Raw genomic sequence first — 21,539 nt, 5'->3', positions numbered from 1 at the left:
CTCCCAATGATTTAGGAAGAGGCGGAGGACCCTTGGCGCCAAGTGCTTTCGAAGGCAGCGGCAGTTTGCCCACAGCCTTCGCCTTGCTCTCATCCTCGCTAGGCTTCTCCGCAGAGCCCTCCTCCTTCTTGCTCTCTGAAACGCCCGGATCCTCTGCATCTCCAGGACCCTTCCCCTCCACTGAAGGAACAGCCTTCGCTCCCAATGATTTAGGAAGAGGCGGAGGACCCTTGGCGCCAAGTGCTTTCGAAGGCAGCGGCAGTTTGACCACAGCCTTTGCCTTGCTCTCATCCTCGCTAGGCTTCTCCGCAGAGCCCTCCGCTTCCTTGGCGTCGGAGAGGCGCGGCTGGGCCTCATCTGCAGAACCCGTCGCCGCCATAGAAGGAACGGTGTCCGCCTCCACGTGTGCTATAGGAACCGCGTCAGTCGTTTGGGCGTCTTGGTTTCCTTGCTTGCTTGCTGGTGTGTCCTGCCTTTGTTCGGTATCACTGGGTGTTTTTTCTGCTAATTCCGTGGAAGTGTCATCGTTAATTGAAGCAGCCTCTGTCATCTGTGCTGGTGTCGGAGCAATGGTTGGACTCGCTTGTAGCGGTTTGGACGAAGCCGTCCTAGGAGGCTTAGGCTTGGGAGGACGCGCGTGCTGGGCTGTATCTTGCGGCTGCGGGGTAATTGCTTTAGGTTTCTGCATGCTGAGCTCTTCGTGTTTATTTGATCGGGGGTATGATTCAGTTTTGGGGATCTCTCCCTTGGATGGGGGAGGCAACAGCAAGCCGCTCTCGCCGGGAGGCTTCGGCTTGGGCTTTGAAGCACCGCCCTCTTCAGTGGTGATAATAATTGTGGTGCCGTCAGGGAGCGACCGCTCCACGAAAGAGCCTGAGTGCTTTGGTAGACGACGGGCTAGCAGCTTCGCCAACGGCGAACTAGCAGCAGAAGCAGCAGCAGCAGCTGCGTCGGGCTGGGGCAGTACTACATCGGATTTCTCTGTCGTCTTGTCTAATGAATCTTTCGAGTCTGAAGTATCAGCTGGCTGCATTTGTTCTCCCGTAGCAACTTCGTTCTGCGCTGCAGCTCCTCGTTTCTCCTCTGTTGTAGCAGTTTGCTGCTGCTGTGTTGGTGCATCTGCTGGCTGTTGCTCTCCCGTTGTACCAGGCTGGCTGTCTGTTGTAGCCGCTTGCTGCAGATGGGGCACAGTTGATTGTTGCTGCTCGGGAGCGGCAGCCGCGCCAATTGAAGATGAAAGCTCCTGTGGCGCCTTCCCTAATTTCAAAGATGCTGGGGGTTTCGGTTTGGCTTTCGTAAACCTGGCACCCTTCGATTGAGCCTGCTCAATAGATTTGCTTGTCTCTGTATCTTTTTCAATTTCCTTCTGTTGTTTAGCAGCGTCGTCGGGAAAATGGGAGTCCTTTAATCCCGACTCTGGTCTGTCTTCGCTTCCCGATGCGGCCTGCTGTGAAGTCCCTGGCACGGAAGACTCAGCCTCTGCCTCAGAGCCGCTACTATCTTCAGCGCTGCTGCTACTAGACGGGCTGTTCAGGGGAGAAGAGTGTGAATCGTCCTCTCTTTGGGACTCCTTCTCTTCTGCGTGCCTCTGTGGCATATCGGGCGGCGGTGCCTCCGTTGAGGCAGCTGGCTCCGAGGAGGCTGCTCTGTCCGTCTCATCTATGTCTCCTTGATGCGCCTCTTCTGCAACTGGCTCCTTTGGTGCCTCTGTTGTTGACTGGGGCTGAATCCAGGAAGCCGCTCCGCCTATCAGATTCCAGTTGAAGACGCCCGGACCTGCAGCAGCCGCAGCCGCCGCAGCAGGTTGTTCAGCTGAGGCACCGCTCTCCTCCGTTTGTGCTGCTTCCCTTGAAGACTCTTCATTAGCCAAAGTGTCCGGATGAACAGCAGAAGATTCGACGTCGGCATCAGCAGCAGCAGCAGGAGCAGCGCCCTCAGTATTCGGCGATCCCACGAGCTGCCCCCACAGGCTCCACCCTGGTGCTTGTTCTGCCGGTTGCTCATGTTCTGTGGGCCCCTCCACCCGCGTCTGCTGTTCAGTGCTTGTTGCAGAATCAATGGAGGACAGATGCACAGGGTTCGTACCACTGTCTTCGTCGGAACTTGTCGCAGAGCTGAGGCTTTCATCCTCTTCTACCTCTCCAGGATTTTGTGCAACTGCAGCCAACTGACCCCAGAAACTCCATGGGGAATCGGTTGAGCTTCCTTCTGTTTCCTGTGAGGTGGTTTCGCTGCCTTTTTCAGCGGGGTGCTGCTGGGAGTCCTCTGGCTGGACGGGGCCCTGTTCCGATTGAGGCTCTTCTGCTTGGGCCTCGGCTTGCCCCTCATTGCCTGAGAAGAACCACATCTGAGCAACTGTTGTCTGTCTCTGTGTCGGGAAGATGGTGAATGAAACGGGTTCTGGCGGAGTCCAGTGGTCCTAGGAAGAGAAGGCATATGCAGCTGTATCAAAAGGGATCCCCAGCCTGTGCTCCCACGGCGTTGCCTCCGTACACCCCATGGACCAACTAGAGATGACAAAATCAATGTAAATAAAAATTAATTGAGGGAAATCGAAGCTTCTCTTGAAGAGCAACGTGGGTTTGCACCCGCCGACGCCAACGAGGCGGGAGGGACCCGAGGTGAACGCTTGGGAAGGTTTCAGACCTTTTGGCGTTGCCTTCGAAAGGCTTTTAGGGAAAATCCACTGAAATTCAAAGATTTAATATGCCTATATACCCGAAGACACACGTGCACGATGCGATCGATACGTTGAGCAGAGTGTCGCTGCAGTGCTTGTTCCCGTCGTTAGGCGTCCGGGTTTGAAGGGGGTAAAAAGTGCCCTTCTGCTGCTAAAACTTCCAATTCAGCAAAATGAAATCACTTTACAGAAGTGTGCCCCCTCTGGAAGCCCCTACTTTGCGCAGGAGACGATCAAACAGCCATGTGCCGATCCGTCAACAGCAGCCTGACCGCTGCTGCGGCAGCGACAAGTCGGCCCACGTGAGGGGCCGTACAATTAGGTGTATTTTATATTATTCGGGAGTAATATAGTCGCCAAATACAATTCCTTTTACCTGTGATTCATCGTACTCACGTGTCCTAAACAACGCACCCTGTAACTCTCACCACTTCGGTCCCCTTTGGGTAGCTGGACATCGAGCCCTGCCTCGATGTACCTTGGCGCTTCCCTGTCCTCGTGGGAAACCAATAATATGAATTCATTTCATTTTCAGTCCTCAAATATTTTTGTCACCTAACTCAGCCAGCATAAATTACACCCCAAGCCCATAGCTGAAACTGCGCCCGTCTTAGGTACCTACTGTAGCCAATGCAGACACTTACTCTTCGCGCAACCTGCTGGCACAGAAAACTGTTTGTACTATTTTCTTTCTTTCCATCATTTGCACAACCAAAACAGAAGCCTTAGAAAATTCCAATCTTTAGACGAGCCCGAGTCCCACAGACACTGAACCTCTCCTCTCCACAAAACGATTCTCCTTGCACCGCCATTACCAATCAGTGAATATCCGTGAGCTCGAAAGGCCATTTTCCTTACAACAAAGTTGTTGTTAACTGAGTTCTTGAAGTAATTTTTCGATCGAAGGGCTGAGTGACAAATGAATTCTCTACAAGTGTCCTTGTATATGTGATTCACATTAAAACGCAGTAACTAGCGAGGTGAGTCTATTGGCTTTCCTCTACATTTTTTTGTTTGGCTCTTGGTGGAACAGGAACAGAAAATGCGGGCCGTTGTGAACACAGAAGACCCCATGGTGACGAGGCGGTGTCCTTTTAGCAAAGGTAATAGGGGTATTCTCGTAAGGGGGATAGCAACAGTTTAGCATTGCTGGAAGATGAGGCTGGATAATATACCATATATAGAAAATACTTATTTTATTGGACTCTATTATAAGCTTTGAGCCACTTTTATACATAATATTTGTGAAGGATGTTATCGGCAAAAACAATAAATAAATAAAATTACAGAATTTGAAATTAACGGCATTTATTCTAACCCCGTGTACATCTTTCGAAGTAAAAGAGAATACCGAAGGGTACGCTGTAAAGAAGTGGCACTGGAACAACCCTGCATTAGATATTTGACTTGACATTCAGGAACTTCGGTTATCTTTACAACTGCATTTCTTCTGGAGATCGTCTTGAGGTATCGTGCTGTATCTAATGGTCGGCATGGAGCAAGATACAAGCTCACAAGGAAGGATGCAGCGAACTGCAGGGAATCTTTCGAAAGCTTGTCACAGTCAAAAACAAGGAAATAAGCTAAGATGGAATGGTTGCATATTGTCATCGCTCACACTGTGCCAGGATCAGCCCAGCTTCACACTGGAGCCCAGAGTGCATCTCTCCAGAGTATGAAATCGCCAAACGACCAAGCGATGAGACAACGGGAGCTAAAGAGAATCACAGGAGAAAATAATTTGGACCGCGGCAGGCATGGAAAGCTTTCTATCCCCCACCGAGCAAAAGTATACAAACACTCTGGGAAGTTTTGAACATAGCTACGATTCGCGCACTTGTCCACTCCTCATTATTTGGACGGCCCGCACAGGTGGAGGTATTATTCACAAACTGCGGTGACGGAAACTTTTTCGGTTGGATAAATTGCAAAGCTCGGCGCCCAGAAGCTTCACCGTTGGAAGACAAACCCGCGACGAGTAAAAAGTATATTTTTGCGCTCACAAACGTCTAGACGCGCTCTCTAGCGTTATCTAGAAAACCAGTTTTGGGGGACGCCAAGACCAACTATTGCACTATCTTAGGCCGTCCCGTCGCGGACTAAAATTCGCATGTTCCCCCTACCTCTCTCAACTACAGGGTGCTATCAACCTTCACGAGCCTGAAGCGGTTGTGAGGAGGCCCAGAACACTGCACCCTCCAAAGCAATTGATCAACCCAACGCTTTTGCAAGCCTGCCGAGTACCACTACACAGAATCCTGCAGCTGTTGGGGAGAGGAAGCGGCATCTACTGAGTTGTAGCACCATCTGCGGCAACTCCCTCACCTAACGTATCCGCATACACCTTTCGGATGCATGCAGGAACACCTTAGTTATTTGATAGGCCTTCACTGGGATTCCAGTAGCCGAGAACAGGCAACATGTGCCAGAGTGGGCGCATGGGCTTACTTCATATATACGCACATATAACCAACTTTCCCATGGTGGGCGATCTTTCCCGCTTCGGGGTTAAGTATCAGTGAGTAGCCTAAAAGGACAATTCGAAACTATTTTTGCATAGTAGGGTCTAGGTATGGGTGCCTAGTTGTGCGCAGAGTGCTGTGGCTACCAGGGTGACGTCATATTTTCCTTCTCTGTTGCGTACTCTCCCTCAACACCATTACGCTTAGGCGGCTCTGTTTAATAATAACATCATTTGTTGAAAGAGCTCTTGAGCATGCAGACCCTTTCAAACAAAAATATTGTTGCCTCTCTGGCCCGGCCGAGCGGTACGTGCATTTAGAGGGGAAGTAGAAACGCCCTCTGTAGAAATATATTTAAACGCGGAAATGAATACAAATTCATCTGTGATTAATTACATCGATATGTGGGTGCAATTATCCATTTACAGGCATACGCATACAATGAGGCACCTATTCGCAGATATAAGAAGTACATTGATTCACAAAGCCACGCATATGCATGCATGTTCATCTGCGCACACAGAAGTACAAATGTGTATGCATATATGCATATGTGAGAGCGCGTGACTATAGACCTGCATCATAGTGTAGATGCACCGTGTATATATCTTTATTAGGGCTACTCTGTGCGCTGCGTCCCTGCCTGGACCAGAGGGTAGGGAGGCGAAGAGTGCGGAGTGCCGCCCCACTTGGGGGGGAGTTCAGGTGTTTGATGAGGAGGGACGGTAAGAATAGGCGCGCCTCTCCACTCCTCTTCCTGGTGCCCTTGTGGAATGTACCTAAAGCAATCAGAGGCAGAAAAAGGCACAAAGCAGTCACCTCCACACCTCATCATGCACATATATATACAAGAATGCAGCATGAATCCTATAGATTAAACGTGCATTTGAAAACCCAAGCCGCATAGACATATGCAGGCCTATACACATACATTGCTCATATTTAATAGCTCTAAACTTTGAACGTCAGCAGCAGCCGCTGCAGCAGTAACGGGAGCAGCAGGAGGGGCAGCAGCAAGTATTTGGTGCCTGTTTGCGTGGGTTGCGTACTTGATTATTTCCTCGGGTTCATGGATAGTCCTGTATCGAATGACCTCTTCAACAACTGAAACCTCTACAATCTTTTCAACCCACTTTTGAACAAACACCGGTTTCTCAACGATGTTTTCGCGAATTTCAACTTTAGGAACAATTTTCGTGTTGTATATCACCTCAGGCACCTCCACCACACGCTCCACCCACTCGATCTGCGGTACTTCTACAATCTGAACACAAACAACCAAAACCCCAACACAACAAGTATGAAGATGAACGAATACAAGACATCCTCCCATGTAATAATGCTCATCAATAGGAAGCAATCGACGCGCGGAGGCCAGCCACCCCCTTAACAGCCGCAAACTCCAACTCATTGTTATTAAAAAGGCACTTCTCCCGCACTACGAGTGCCTGCCTGCCTGCATGCAGGCATGCATCAATCTCCGTTTGCGTGCATCCGGGTACAAGCGTGCATCTGCGTAGATGCTGAGAGCAGCCGGATACGAGTTGACGAAATCGTTGACTTCCAATTTCGTATCTCTAAACCCTCAACACTAAACCCTGGATCGGTGAAGGGTGTGTGTCATGAAATACCTTCTCAATGTACTTGGGGATCAGCTTGGGGACTTCAACAATTTTTTCTTTGATTACAGGCTTGGGCACGTAGACATCAACTGTTCGGGTGACAGGCACCTCCACTGTCCTCGTTACCACATCTACAGGCTGATAGGCAGTGACCTCTAGCTGCAGAAAGATGCAACATAAACAGCGACAATAATAATACACTAAAACAACGAAACACTCAACCCCCTGGACCCTCAGCTCTGCAGACCCACCACCTCACAGCTCCCCATAACAGCCTGTAGATCGCCTGCGCCAATATCTACAGTCGGCCGTTCTGTTCGTCTATCTGTCTATCTGCGTTTGTTTGTATGCATATGTGCGTATGTGTGTGTGTGTGTGCGCATATAATATATATATATATATATGAGTGTGTGTGTGTGTGTGTGTGTGTGTGTGTGTGTGTGTGTGTGTGTGTGTGTGTGTGTGTGTGCGAGCGCGCATGCGTGTGTCTGCCTGTCTGTCTGTCTCTTTCCCACTACATCTTTCCCTATGTGCTTGCACGAGCATCCACATATTCAATTCTTTCGTCTTACCCACTCCCTGGTGGTCTTTGACTCTGAGGCAGGGTTGGGGGCCCCTGGTCTTGGGGGCCCCTGCATGCGGTCTGGAGCTGAGCTCATAGGGGGGCCCACAGATTCCCAAGACTGCGCATTATGAGGGGAGAATTCTGCAGGGCGGGCTGCAGTGGATCTGAACGCCTCTTGGAGAGGCACAGCAGGCGAAGCGTAAGTTTGGTATGGGCCTGCGTGCATAGACCCTACGGGAGGCCCCCCCGGAGTATGTATGGTGCCTATTTGGGGGGCCTCAAGATGGTTGTTGTTGATGTTGTTGTTATTGTTGTGCATTCTACTGGGAAAGAGATCTACAGGGGGCCCCATCCAACGCCCGGGTGAGGGGGGCCCAATGGATCCTGTCGGGGGCCAATGCCTCTGCTCCATCTTCTACAGGTTTGTTCTGTGGAGGTCAGGGTAGAGGCCTTCGCATGCTCGAGAGAAAAGCAATAAAATGAGCCCACTGCAGAATATACCAAGTAGCTGCAAGTATGCCAACGGTATACACCACAAAACAGAGGCGAGGGGCCCTGTATGCAGTCTTCAATTAGTTGCGGCAACTCGCAACATAAGTCCCAAGTCAGTTCCCTGCCCACAGGAATCTTGGAGGCCACGAGAACGAAACCCTCAACAGTAAATCAATTAAAGTTGGTTTTCTTCAACCTCTTGATATCTGTAATGAGGCAGACAAGTTGGCGGCCTGAACGATGTGTTCGCTGAGGTGGAGAGGCATCACAGGTCACTGCGCGCAGTTCAGAGAATGCAAAACAGTTTCGTATAAGGCATAGGATGAAAGGAAGGAGCGTATTTGATATTTAATTCATAAATTACAATGCAGCAGACAACAGTTGCAACAACACCTCTCCCGCTCGCTGCCCGCGGCGCGGCGTGCGTGCCTGCAGCTGGTGTATTTTAAGCCCCCCCCAGCGGCAGCCAGTGGGGGATTTGAATGCCAAGAAAGCTGAAATTTATAAAACAATAAAAAACAATCAAATAAATCATCAGTGGTTGAAGAAGGCAGCACAACAGCAGACAGCCCCATTGAGCTCTCAAGCACAGCTCATCACCCTGTGCAAGCCGAGTCGGCGGCGGTCGCCAGCAGCCACACCGCCAGACCTCAGGGCCTCATATGGGGCTTCAAAGACAAATATTGTTGTTTTTAATCTTCAGTTCGTCATTCTCTTTAATAATTCAAACTATATTAATCTTTTAAAATCCGTTTCAAGACGCGCCCTCCTCCTACCCACAGACCCTCAACGCATACCGGACCATCGGCAACGGTCCTGCGTGCAGCTTGCGCATCGAAGCTAACAGGCGTCATCATATTCGTTCTGAGGAGAAATGTAAGATTGAAATTGTTTTTTTCTTTTATTTGAGACATCTTTTCTTTTTTTTGCTCCGTGAGACACCGCAATGACTCAGGCACCACTCCTGCATTCAGCCGTTGACTTTAGTTCATTTCGGTGCGCATACCAGAAGACACCCTGAAGCGATCGCGGCGACATTTACTCTAAATCGTAAACTATAAACGCTCAAACCTAAATCCTAAACCCTAAGAAGGCTCAGACAGGCTTCTAGTGACTGCCTGCGACCCCTTTTCAAACACGAGACGCCAAACCCTAAACCCTGAACCCTAAACACTAAACCCTGATGCATCAGCAAAGTATGCGTCGAGACATCCCTATGGTGTCGCCTCCAAACGGCCTCCCCACAAGGAGCGGCATTCAGGGAAACCCGCCCTCTGGGGCGACGGTTTTGCAGCCGATAGTAGAGGTAAGCATTTGAGCTGTTTTGTTAACGCCTTAAGGGACTAAAATCTTGCAGCTTCTCGGTACAATAAAAGCTTCCAGTTCTTCTGTATTAACAGTTACATATGCCATCATATTCGGTGTTTTGTTATTAGAGTTGCATGCATGTTGATAGTGCTCTTTCCCTCTAGCACTATTCTTGTGTTAGCAAGTTCATGCACTATGAAAGCCCGTGTATATGTATATATATATATATATATATATATTTACATACATATGTGCACGAGGATATGCCGCAATAAAGACATACTCAAGTATTCATATATATATATGCATATATATATATATATATATATATATATACTTCTCTATTAGAAGGCAAACGTTTATCTTTGTGCCCTATGATCTGCTCTTCCCCGCTCTCTTGAGGAGCATTTCTTTCCTCTGAATTATGCGTGTGGATGCACGAATGAATAAGTATTGCGTTGTTATTGAATAAGTTTTCTGTGTATGTTGTGTTAACTTTATGTCTTTGTACTTACAGGAACGCGTGCACGAAGTTGTTAAAGAGCGCGTTGAAAACCGCTACATAGAAGTGCCTCAGGTGTATTATGTTGAAAAAGTCGTAGAAGTTCCTCAAGAAGTACCCGAAGAGAAAATTGTGCGAGTTGTTAAACCCGTAAAAAAAGAAGTAATTAAATACGTTAAAAAACCCGTCTATGTAGACAAAATCGTACAAGTCCCAGAAATCAAAGTAAGAAACCACGAAAAAACAAACAAAACAGAAAAATAAGATAAACACTATCAAGAAAATAATCCGTACACACACGTACACACATCCGGAAGCAATAGACAGAAAGCAAAGATGTGATACATACAACACAATATAAATATATATATATATATAAGTATATATATAATATATTTATGCATGTACTGGCGTATATAGATATACATATGAATATATGGACACACAGTTGCATATATGCACAACTAAACATTTTTCTGCATACACACATCGAACTATATTTGAATATATTGAACTGTATATATATATATATATATGTATGTATATACTATATATACATATATATCTATATATATACACATATATTGAAAAATGCCAAAATATATAGTTCAGCGTATCTACATTATATATTTATATATATGAATAATGCACTTATTAGAAAAAAACATTACTCGCCTGTTATCTCTGTACGCCCAAAGGAAGAAAGAGGGTTTGTTTGTGATTTTGTTTTTGTTTGGTGTTGCGCAGTACGTCGACAAAATTGTTGAAGTCCCGCGATATGCAATTAAAGAGAAAATAATTGAAGTCCCGAAAGTGCTGGTGATAGAGCGCATCATTCCTATCCTGAGAAGCTATAGGAAGGAGCAAGTGGTTTATGTGGAGCCAGGCGCACAGGTAAACCCTAAACCCCGCACCCTTGTCTTCTTTTCTGCTGATTTCCTACGTGATCAGTGCTGCATTGCACATAGAGTGCTGCTGCTCCGTTCATATGGGGTGTACAGACACCGTTCTGTTGCATGTGGTCTCGCCTAATACCATATAGCTGCTTCTTTGCTGCTGCTGCTGCTGCTGTTGCAGATACCCTTTGAGGGGCAGCAGCAAACTGCCGCGTACAAGCCCCAAAACCAAACAGATCAACAAAATACATCAGATCCCCCTAGACGATATCCCGACGTTGTGAAGCTTCCCCCCCTATGGACTCAAGATAGCCCCGCTACGAGTATCTCTAAAACAAATCCCGTTGAGGGGACCCCAGACGGCGCCCCTGGGGGCCCCCCAGGGGGGCCCCAAGGGGGTTCTCAAGGGGGGCCTCTTGGAGGGCCTCAAGGGGGTTCTCAAAGGAGTTCTGAGGGAGATCTCTCTTTCGGAAGCTCGCACAGTAGCCCTCAGGTGGGCCCCCAGGAAACCCCCTTTGGGGGCCCTGTGGAGGCCCCCTTTGGGGGCCCTCTGGGGCCTCCCGCGCTTGGGGGCCCCCCTGAAAAGAGGTATCAGCCGGGGGCCCGAGCAGAGGAGCACTTGAGGAGTCAAAGGACAGCACCCAACCTTCGTGTGGGCGTCTCAGATGATTATGATAGCAACGCTTTTCTGGCATTGCGACAGTCAAGGAGTGGACCTGCTGCTGCTGCTGTTGCTGCTGCTGCTGCTGCTGCTCGGGGAGGCAGCACGAATTCGCATGCAGGAGATGGGCCGGAGCTGCGTAAGACTCCTTCTGTTAACTAATGAACAAAACTAGCAGAGAGACAGGCACGGAGCTGTTGCTGCTCTTCTCTTCTGCTGCATCTTTTAATAATAAAGAACAACACTTATGCATGCGCATGCATGCAAGAAGTCCCGTTCATTGTGCAGGCCTCAGCCAGAAAAAAACCCAAAACTTCATTTGTTTTCACCACCCTCCATCGAAGCAGACGCTAGAAACTGCAGCAAACTGCTGCTGCTGCACTGGGGGCCCCCCAGACGCCCCCAGCGCTGTAACTGGGGGCGATGTTTGTGTTGTGTTTTATAAACTGATGAATTTTAATTTTTAAACAACAAGGCGGCGTCTGTCTGTACACTACAGCCAAGCAATGCCACGAGATCTAAATGAAGTATTAAACAATATTCATATACATAAACAACATTCATATATATGTATATATTATACATATATATGAATACATATGAATAGTTACGTATGTACATACATATATAAGAAAAAAATATATATATGTATGTATATAACATGCACACAAATAGATAAATACAGATGCGTATATATTAAACGTCTTCTTATCAGAGGTCCAACTCAATCACACGGCTCAGATCCTTCTCCAACTGCCTGCATGCAGCGCAGCACAAAGTGCAGCTTCAGCAGATATACCCGCTATCTTAGGATTTATAATAATTTAGGGTTTAGGGTTAGGGTTTTAAAAACAAATAATGAGGGTTTTGAGGGGATATGCTTAATTTGCATTACTCGAGGACAGCGTCTGCTCGCAGTTTGGAGGGAGAAGGCCGATTTGTTGCTGTTGCTGCTGCTGGTGTTGCTGCTGCTGCTGCTGGCGTTGCTGCTGCTGGATCGTGACTTGATGCAGGAGACGCCTTCATGCTGCTATCATGCTGCAGCAACTTCTTGTGGGCTAAAAAGGTATTCACTAGAGCTGCCAACTTGGGGAAAGTATAAAAAAGAGGAAATATCACCGGCACCGCAGCAGCAACAAAGTCGCACAAACTCGCAGAGTCTGTTCAGTGAACAAACACAATCAACACACAAGCATCATTATTATAATATCTATATACATAGAATATATATATATATATTTATTTATTTATGAATTTATGAAGATATATAATATGAATATTATTCATTTTCAATAGTAGTAGGATTCTATATGTTATTGTTTAACATTCATAAAATTCAACATAAAGTGTAGCATGATACTATGTAATACAGCAAAATAATAATAAAAATAATAGCATTAACAATTATAATACTAAGAAGAATAACAGCAGTAAGAATAATAACAATAATAATAATAATGGTTACAATCAGCAAACAAACGAATAAAACGAAGAATACAAAATATGGAGTTAAAATATTCACCAAACAAATCAAAGAAAAATACAAAAATAAGTCACACAACAAATTAGCAAAGAAAAGCAAAAAGAATATTCAGAAATGCAAGCACACAATTACAGAAAAACACAAAAAATATCAACAGGACAGACATACAAATAAATAAATCAATGAAAGAAGAAATAACAAATATATCCACCAAACAAAACACAAAAATAACTTTCAACAGCCAAACAGCATGAACAACAAAAAGAGAAAACAATTAAACACAAACACGAAAAACAACATAAAACAAACACGCATACAAACAAGAACAAAACAAACAACGTAATACACGCAAAGAAAAAATATATATATATATATATATATATTTATATGTATCTGTATACATATATATATATATATATCTGTATTTATATATATATATATATATATATAGAAGGACATATTTTTATTCCTATCAAGACTAAAGAAATGAATATTTCTGAATGATTGCAGTAGACAATGAAAAGTATATATATAATTTTTAATAGTGTGAGCTGTATATAGAGCTGCTCAATGAATAAAAAAGAGTAATTAATATTAATATTTACTTACCACAGAATTCGTAGTGTTTGACTGCTTCTAAGAAAACAGCATTTGCAGTTTCTGCTGCAAATACAGGCTCTGTTTCTCTGCTTCCTCCAGGGTAAGGTTTATTATGTTTCAAGTCGCATGCAACACAAACAATGCAGTTTAAATAAAATAAACAAAGCTCAACGCGAGTAAAAGGCTTCAGTGCTGGATGAACTTTTAAAGTATCTTTAAACCCCACATGTACACCCTCAGCAGGACTGCAGCACACACACCAGCAGCAGCAGCAGCAGCAGAAGCAGCAGAAGCAGCAGCAGTGAGAGCGCAGTAACATTTCACCAGCAGCTGCGGCAACGGATGACGAAGAAATAGAAGAAATCAAAGCAGCAGCAGGAAACAAAAGGAGCAGCATCAAACGTCAGCAGCAACAGCAACTGCAGCTGCAGCACGCTGCTGCTGCCGTTTATTGGGGTGTAGCTGCTCAAGGAAGCCTCCTCACTCTGGAAGAATTTGTTCGTAGTCTGCATTGGCGATGCTGTTAACATTTGACTGTGCTGCTGCTGCTGCTGCTGTTGCTGCTGCTGTTGCTGCTGTTGCTTTTTTCCATAGACAAGCAGCCTGCTGCTGCAGCAGCCGTGAGAGCAAAGGGAGTATTCGTTGCACGCAGCAGCAGCAGCAGCAAACTCTTGCTGCTGCATGCAGAGGGAAGCCAGCAGCAAACAGAAGCTCTACTCCTTGAGGTCTTATTGAATATTGCAAATCTAATAATAAACCCAAACGCGAATACAGAGATGAATCTACCCCTGCAGCGGCACATGCCTCGATTACCACTTGTAGTGCTGCTGTCTCCTGCAGCAAACGCATGCAGCAATATATATATATATATATATATATATACAAATGTATATGGATATATATGTATATTTATTTATATATACTTTTAGTCTTATTCATACATTCATACATACGCAAACAATCCAGCAAAAACCAGCGGGCATACATATTTGCACGCAACATTAATAAATACACACATAAACATCAATATATATAGCATATATATATTATATATATATTATATTATATATATATTATATATGTAGGCATATACATAATACCTATATATAGACGTATATGCATACAAATATACTTAGAAAAATCAAAATGTAAGTGTATTTATATATGTAATGCATATTATATATTACATCTATTATTATATATACTATATATATTATATTAGATATTATATTATATATATATGCATATTATTTTATTTATGCAGGATAAACAAAGGGGTACAGACACCCGCAAGACGCGCAAATCAAAACGCCGAAATATAAAATAAACAAACAAATTTACACATAAATAAATAAATAAATATATATATATATATATACATGTATATATATATATATATATCGTATATATGTACATAGTGATGCATATATATATATATATACATGCATATATATATATATATTATGTGCATATTGATATATATATATATATATATGCTTATATAAGTATGCGCTTATGTACATTATATACATACATATATATAATATATATGTGTTAAACGAGCAAATATAATGCAGAGAAGCATACACAATACACACACATATATATATATATATATATATATTTGCATATATATATAATGTGTGTGAGAGAGAAACAGGAAGCGAGAGGCAGCAGCAGAGGGAGAAAGCGCAGAGTATATAATTTGTTTGTGAATAAGAATAAAAGTGTGTGATTACGGTGTATATACACCTGAAGCTGAATGATTTCATCGGCAGCAATAAGAGGGGGGGCCCCCCCTGCAAGCGTTGGGGGCCCCATACGTGCATAGGCTTGAAGCTTGAAGAGCAGCAGGTTAAGAATAGAAGGAAATATATTTGCTGCTAGCAGCTGCTGAACTACTCGAGAAGGCAGCTGCAGCAGCAGCTTTAATGGATTTTGCATTACACATAAATAATAAGACTCAAGCAGCTCTTCATCAAAACCAGCAGCACCAGCAGCAGTAGCACCAGCAGCAGCAGCAGCAGCAGCAGAAGCTTTAGCAGCAGAAACGCCTGTTAAAGAAACAAATGCTCCTGCATCACCAGCTGCTGCTGCTGCTTCCTCTCCTGCTGCTGCTGCTGCTGCGTCTGTAGGCACATCGTCTGCTGTGGGGCTGAAATCCGCATCAGCAGCAGCAGCAGATGAAACATCTTTCTTTTCTTCTTCATTAGTTAGAAAGAAACTAATTAAATAAGAAATTACTGCAGAGACACCAGCCAAAGGCTCGCTCGCTATTAATAGCTGCAGCCTTTCTCCCTCTGCCTCAGCAGCAGCAGCAGCAGCAGCAGCAGCAGCAGCAGCAGCAGCCCCTGCTGCTTCCTTGCCGCAGGAACTTGCTGCTACAACCCTATACAAAAACACACAAACAAACAACAGGATATACAATTACATACAAAAAATACACATACATGCAAGTATATATATATATATATATAAATGCATATTCTCTATATTTGTATATATATATATATATACATGAAATGCTTATATTTGAATGTGAATATATATATATATATATATATATATATATGTATATATGCATGTAGACATAGAGAAATAAACCAAACAAACAAACAAATAAATAAACAAAACAAAAAAGCAAACAAACAAACAAAACGAGCAAAACAAACAAACAAACAAACAAACAAAAACAAACAAAACAAACAAACAAACAGACAAAAATAAATAAATAAATTTCATATTTACATCTCCATCCAGAGTGCAGCGCAGCGGCGAACAGCAGCAGCAGACAGCATAAATTTATTTTTTGTTATTTTTTGATTATCTTTTCGAGTGTCTCTGCAGTTAGAGACAACAAGCGGAAATAAATCAAGAGACAGACAACCAGTAGCCCTGCAAACGCATGCACACGCAGTTCAAACAATATATACACCTTATTGTGTAATATATATAATATATATATATATATTTATTTACAACTATGCAGCTATATAAATATGTATATATATATATGTTTATTTATACATGAATATATATATATATATGCAATATATAATATATATATATATATATATTGTAGGTATATTATATGTATACATATATAGAGATGCATGAATTAAATAAACCAACGAAATGAACAAAGAAATAAAAAATAAATAAAACAAATTAGTAAAAAGTGAGGGGATAGCAAATAAAATATCAACACTGAACTCCTATGCAAAGGAAAACAGAGCAAAAAAACTGCTGTTGCTGCTGCTGCTGCTGTTGCTGCTGCTATTGTTGCTGCTGCTGCTGCCTACCTCTCCAGTGTATCCGCAGCATCAGCAGCAATAAATACTGCAGGGTGGGGAGCTGCTTCGTGCAGCAGCAGCAAAGGCGATAAAGAAGGAGTAGGAATATCTAAGGAAGCCCTCTCAGGTAAACAATCATGTACAGCTTCAGTAAACAGACGCAACATCCAGTGGCTTAGTGTGGGGCTGCATGCGCATGCAAACAGCAGCAGCAGCAGCAGCAGCAACGGAAGCAGCGGTAGCGCAAGCAGCAGAAGTAGCATAAGCAGCAGTAGCACCATAAGCAGCAGCAGCAAAAGCAGCAGCAGCACAAGCAGCAGCAAATGCAGTGTGCATTTTGAGCAGTGATAGGATTTTATCAGGGTTTAGGGTTTAGGGTTTGCGGCTTTTAGCTGAAACAATAACAATAAATGAATAAGAAGCAACAACAAAACCAAGGAGACAAACAAATACAAAAAAGACAGAGATAGATAGAGGGATATCAAAGGAGATTAAAAAGAACAAACAAATAAAACAAACAAATAAAACAAACAAATAAAACAAACAAATACAACCGCTATTAATTCATTTAAAGCAAACACAAAAAATAATTATCTGTTTTATTTTTAAAGTAATTTATTATTTTGTTTTATTTCTATTATTATTATTTCTATTATTTACTACTGTTAATATTTTTTAAATATATTATTATTCTTCATACTATTTATTAATTAATTAAAAATAAACAAATGCATAAATTAATTAATTAATTAATTAATTAATCAATTAACTCAACGGAAGCCAATTATATATATAATGAAATAAATTGAAATAAATTGAAGACCTAATTAATGCAAATTAACAAACAAACAAATAAATAAACAAATAAATGCATTAACTAATTAATTAATTATTTATTTATTTAATTTAATTAATTAATTAATTAATTAATTAAAAATTAGAAGCAGCGCACTGTGAAGAAAGAAAAGATAGAGCTGAGCTCCAAGGCAGCGAATGCAGACGTCGCAAGTAGCGACAGTCTCGAGCTGACAGCAACCAACATAAAAATATAAACAAATAAATTAATAAATAAATATAAATAAATGTAAATAAATAAATATAAATAAATGAATATAAAATAAATAAATATAAATAAATAAGCATCAGTACATAATTAAATAAGTATGTATATGTATATATATATATGAAGACATAAATAGATAAACATGTAAATAAATGCATATGCAACAAATAAACAAGTAAAAAAAGAAATAAAAAGATAAATAAGAAGAAAATAAAAATATTTGAAGAATAAAAAATAAATAAATAAATAAGCGAGGAAAAAAAGAATCTGCAAATGGATACACAGCCATGTAAATAAAATAAATAAAAAATAAATAAATAATAGACGAAAAAAACAAATAGAAATACAATGTATATACTTATTCACTTGAGCGGAGGGCAGCAGCAGCAGCAACGTAGCGGCAGCAGCAGCAGCAATGTAGCAGCAGCAACAACAACGTAGCAGCAGCAGCAACAACAACAGCCTAGCAGCAGCAGCAACAAACTAGCAGCAGCAGCAGCAACAGCACGAGCAGCAGCTTGTTCAGCTGCAGGCGCAGCAGCTGGCGCAACAGTAACAGACGCAGCAGCAAGGAGCAGCAGCAGCAACAGCAGCAACAAACGCAGCAGCAACAAAACCAGCAGCAGCACCAGAAACGTAGCACCAGCACCACAAGGAGCTGCAGCAGCAGCGGAAGCAACCCTAAGCAGCAGCAGCAGCAGCAGCAGCAGCAGCAGAAGAGCATATACCTCTAAAGTATGGTATTGCGTGCATCCTCGCAATAATATACAGCAGCATAATTGCGCTGCTGCTGCTGCTACACTCTTCCTTTCTTGCTGCAGCAGCGTCGCCTGCTGTCAAGACGGAAGCAGCAGCAGCAGCAGCAGCAGCAGACGGGAAGGAGTACTGCTGCAGTGCTGTTAACACCTCCGGGTAGTCCTGAGGGCCCCAAAGCAGAAGAAGCAGCAGCAGCAACCGCAACATCAACAGCAGCAGCAACATCAACAGCAGCAGCAGCATCAGCAGCAGCAGCAGCAACATCAGCAGCAGCATGAGCAGCGAGAGTCACATAAACAGCACCAGTAGAAGCAACAGCATCCGCAGCAGCATCTGCAGCGGCAGCAGCAGCAGCAGGTTGATAGGAGAGTGTAGGGGCTTGAGGAGTTTGCTGCTGCTGGGGTGTACTGACAAGGAGAGAGGGTAGCGTAGCAGCAGCAAGAAGATTAGGTGGTGTGGTGCTGCTGTGAATAAATGCAGCAGCAGCAGCAACAAGATGCTGCCAGCGCTGAAGAGCAGCATAGGGTAATCGAAAGAAGCAACCACCTTCCTGCTGCACTTGCTGCTTAAGTGCTGCTTTAGGTTGTAAGGAGAGAGCAGCAGCAAATGCATTAAGGCCGCTCTCACATATAAACAACCAGCACTGAAGCCCCAGCAACTCCGCTGTATCGCGCAGCTGCTGCTGCTGCTGCTGCTGCTGCTGCTGTTGTGTGCTGTCGCTGCTGCTCAAGCCTCCTTGAGGAGCTTCAGAAGAAGAGACAAGAGGAGACAGCAAACGCAGCAAGGAGGCCCTTAAGTAGCATGTTTGTGCAGCAAGTACATCCATCACTGCGTCTGTCTCCTGCTGCTGCTGCTCCTGCTGCTGCTGCTGCTGCTGCTGCTGCGGGAGGAGGCCCCATGCCTTCCAAGCCTGCAAAAAGCTATTAAATATAAACCCAAACAATATACTGTTGACCCCTCTAAAAGAAAGAAAGGGAGAGACAGACAACGCCTGCGGAACTGCAGCTCTAAGGACAGCATAAATCTCATCTGCTGATGAAGCAGGAAGTGCATCCACCTGCTGCTGCTGCTGCTGCTGCTGCTGCTGCTGCAGCAGGTGGAAGGGTACGAGGTAAGGGGCCCCCACAAAGCACTGACCAGCAGCAAGGGCCCCTAAACGCTGCAGCAACTCTGCATGCGTCTCCTGAGACAGCAGCCCTTCCCCCATCATACAGCAGCAAACTTCACCAAATGCTATTTGCTGCTCAGCTGCTGGCTGCTGCTGCCCGATACGCAGCAGCATCAGCAGCAACGCACGCGGCAAACTCCGCTGCAGCTGCCTTGCTGCTGCTGCTACTGCAGCTGCTGCTGCTGCTGATCCAGGCGTTGCTGCTGCTGCTGCTGCTGCTGCTGTAGATGCGTGCAGATCCAGAAGCCCCAGCACCTCTGCAGCAGCAAAGGGGCCCCAGCGAGACCCGCAGCAATCAAAAGAAGAAAAACCCTCTTCTCTTTCTTCTTCACAATCAGATGAACGGGGGGCCCCCAAAGGGGGGCCCCCTGAAGAGGCAGTGGGGGCCCCTAGGGGGCCCCCAACTGCTGCATGGGGGCCCCCTTGGGGCCCTTGCGCAGTCTGTAGTAGAAGTATTTGAAGGGTATTAGAGACTGCAGCAGCTTCTTCAGCAAACTGCTGCAGCGCTGGCGAAGCCTTCTCATTTGCTGCTGCATGCAGCAGCTGCTGCGTCTGCTGCTGCTCCCAATCTAAACAAAGAATGAAATAACAAAGCAACAGCTGCGCCTTCAAGTGAGGGGCCCCCCTCTTTAACAGCAGGGCCCTCGCCAGGGCCCCCGGCCGCAACGAACCCCTCCACAGTACCCCCAAAGGGCCCCCAGAGGGGCCCCCCAAGGGGCTCCCTAAGGGACCCCCTAAGGGGCTCCCTAAGGGGCCCCCCATAGGGCCCCCTAAGGGGCCCCCTAAGGGGGCCCCCATAGGGTCCCCAGTGGGGGCCCCTGTGGGGGCCCCAAAGGGGGCCCCAAAGGGGGCCCCAAAGGGGGCCCCCGTGGGGGCCCCTAGGGGGCCCCTAAGGGAGTGAAGGGATAGAGTGTTGGTGGCAATTGCAGAAGCAATATCTTCGACAGAAGCAGCGAAGGCAATGCGGAGCAGCGCTGTGGTGCTGCAGTGTACAGGGACATGAGGTGAAGAGAAAGAAGCAGAAAGATGAAGACAAAGTGAAGGAGATAAGCTGCATATACACCGCAGAATTAGAGGGAAAGGTGAAGAAAATGAAAAAGATAAAACAGCCAAACTTTCTATCAACAATATTATACACTCCCCACCAATCTGCAGCGCATGCACACACAAAAACAACAATTAACCCTAAACCCCAAACCCTAAACCCTAAACCCCAAACCCTAAACCCTAAACCCTAAACCCTAAACCCTAAACCCTAAACCCTAAAACCCTATATCCTCAGTCAGAAACCCTTATATACTATCCCCCAAACCCTAAACCCTTATACCATAAACCCTTACAACCTAAACCCTAAACCCTCAATCTACCCTAGACCCTAAACCCTTATACCCTAGGCCTTGAGGGTTTAGGGTTTAGGGTTTAGGGTTTAGGTGTCTTACTTGGAGGGCTTCTTGTGCTGTAGGTGCATTTAAAATAACAGAGAGAAAAGGCTTAGCGAGCGCTACCTCTGCAGCAGCAAAGGGGGGCCCCAGCAGCAAACTTCTCGTAGTTGCTTCTGCTGCTGCTGCTGCTGTTGCTGCTGTCGGAGGCCCCCACATCTGCTGCCACAGCCACATTACTGCTGCTGCACACAGGCGCAACGCTCCCCTCTGTGTTGCTGCTGCAGCAACTGCTGCTGCTGCTGCTGCATCTACTGCTGTTGCTGTTGCTGCTGCACCTGCATCTGCTGCTGCTGTGCATGCAGCAGCACCTGCTACTGCTGCTTCATTTGCTGCTGTTGCACCTGCAGCAGCAGCACCTGCTGCGGCAGGTGCCGCTGCTGAAGCTGCTGCTGCTGCTGCTGCTGCTGCTGCTGCTGCTGCTGCTGCAGACTGTTCAGGGACACTTGAAGGCAGCAAATGATACAAATGTGGCAGCAGCAGCGGCAATAGGGGCCCCCATATCTTCACCCCCGCTTCAACAATTGCAGCTTCTGCTGCCGGCCCCGC

General features: G+C 45.0%; 5 protein-coding genes across 5 annotated transcripts in view; 1 reads left to right on the top strand and 4 right to left on the bottom strand.

Moving 5' to 3' along the window:
- Nucleotides 1–2,347, bottom strand: EAH_00035130 (hypothetical protein, conserved; the record flags this gene model as incomplete). The annotated part of the gene is made up of 1 exon (XM_013395776.1): nt 1–2,347. A coding segment is annotated over one exon (2,347 nt), but the record flags the coding sequence as incomplete, so codon positions are not given.
- A 3,414-nt stretch (nt 2,348–5,761) lies between these two features.
- Nucleotides 5,762–7,741, bottom strand: EAH_00035120 (inner membrane complex associated protein 4, putative; the record flags this gene model as incomplete). Its single annotated transcript, XM_013395775.1, has 4 exons — nt 5,762–5,921; nt 6,192–6,406; nt 6,774–6,923; nt 7,337–7,741. The coding sequence occupies 4 exons, from the start codon at nt 7,739–7,741 to the stop codon at nt 5,762–5,764; spliced, it is 930 nt and encodes a 309-aa protein (XP_013251229.1).
- Nucleotides 7,742–9,019: 1,278 nt separating this feature from the next.
- Nucleotides 9,020–11,350, top strand: EAH_00035110 (hypothetical protein, conserved; the record flags this gene model as incomplete). Its single annotated transcript, XM_013395774.1, has 4 exons — nt 9,020–9,127; nt 9,647–9,856; nt 10,379–10,525; nt 10,709–11,350. The coding sequence occupies 4 exons, from the start codon at nt 9,020–9,022 to the stop codon at nt 11,348–11,350; spliced, it is 1,107 nt and encodes a 368-aa protein (XP_013251228.1).
- Nucleotides 11,351–11,899: 549 nt separating this feature from the next.
- Nucleotides 11,900–13,783, bottom strand: EAH_00035100 (hypothetical protein, conserved; the record flags this gene model as incomplete). The annotated part of the gene is made up of 3 exons (XM_013395773.1): nt 11,900–11,945; nt 12,084–12,348; nt 13,756–13,783. 3 exons carry the CDS (start codon nt 13,781–13,783, stop codon nt 11,900–11,902), a joined length of 339 nt encoding a protein of 112 aa, XP_013251227.1.
- Nucleotides 13,784–17,494: 3,711 nt separating this feature from the next.
- EAH_00035090 (hypothetical protein) overlaps nt 17,495–21,539 on the bottom strand; it is a gene marked incomplete at both ends in the record, with an annotated part of 4,810 nt that continues 765 nt past the window's right edge. The window contains 4 exons of the mRNA XM_013395772.1: nt 17,495–17,589; nt 19,011–20,602; nt 20,750–20,757; nt 20,991–21,539. The exon at nt 20,991–21,539 is cut by the window's right edge and continues 765 nt beyond it. Of these exons, the coding sequence (XP_013251226.1) occupies nt 17,495–17,589; nt 19,011–20,602; nt 20,750–20,757; nt 20,991–21,539 (2,244 nt within the window). The remainder of the gene's footprint in view (nt 17,590–19,010; nt 20,603–20,749; nt 20,758–20,990) is intronic.

Source organism: Eimeria acervulina, genomic scaffold (genome assembly GCF_000499425.1).
Source record: "Eimeria acervulina Houghton genomic scaffold, Eah_scaff366, whole genome shotgun sequence".
NCBI classification, from domain to species: domain Eukaryota; phylum Apicomplexa; class Conoidasida; order Eucoccidiorida; family Eimeriidae; genus Eimeria; species Eimeria acervulina.
This window is presented reverse-complemented; position numbering and strand designations above follow the sequence as displayed.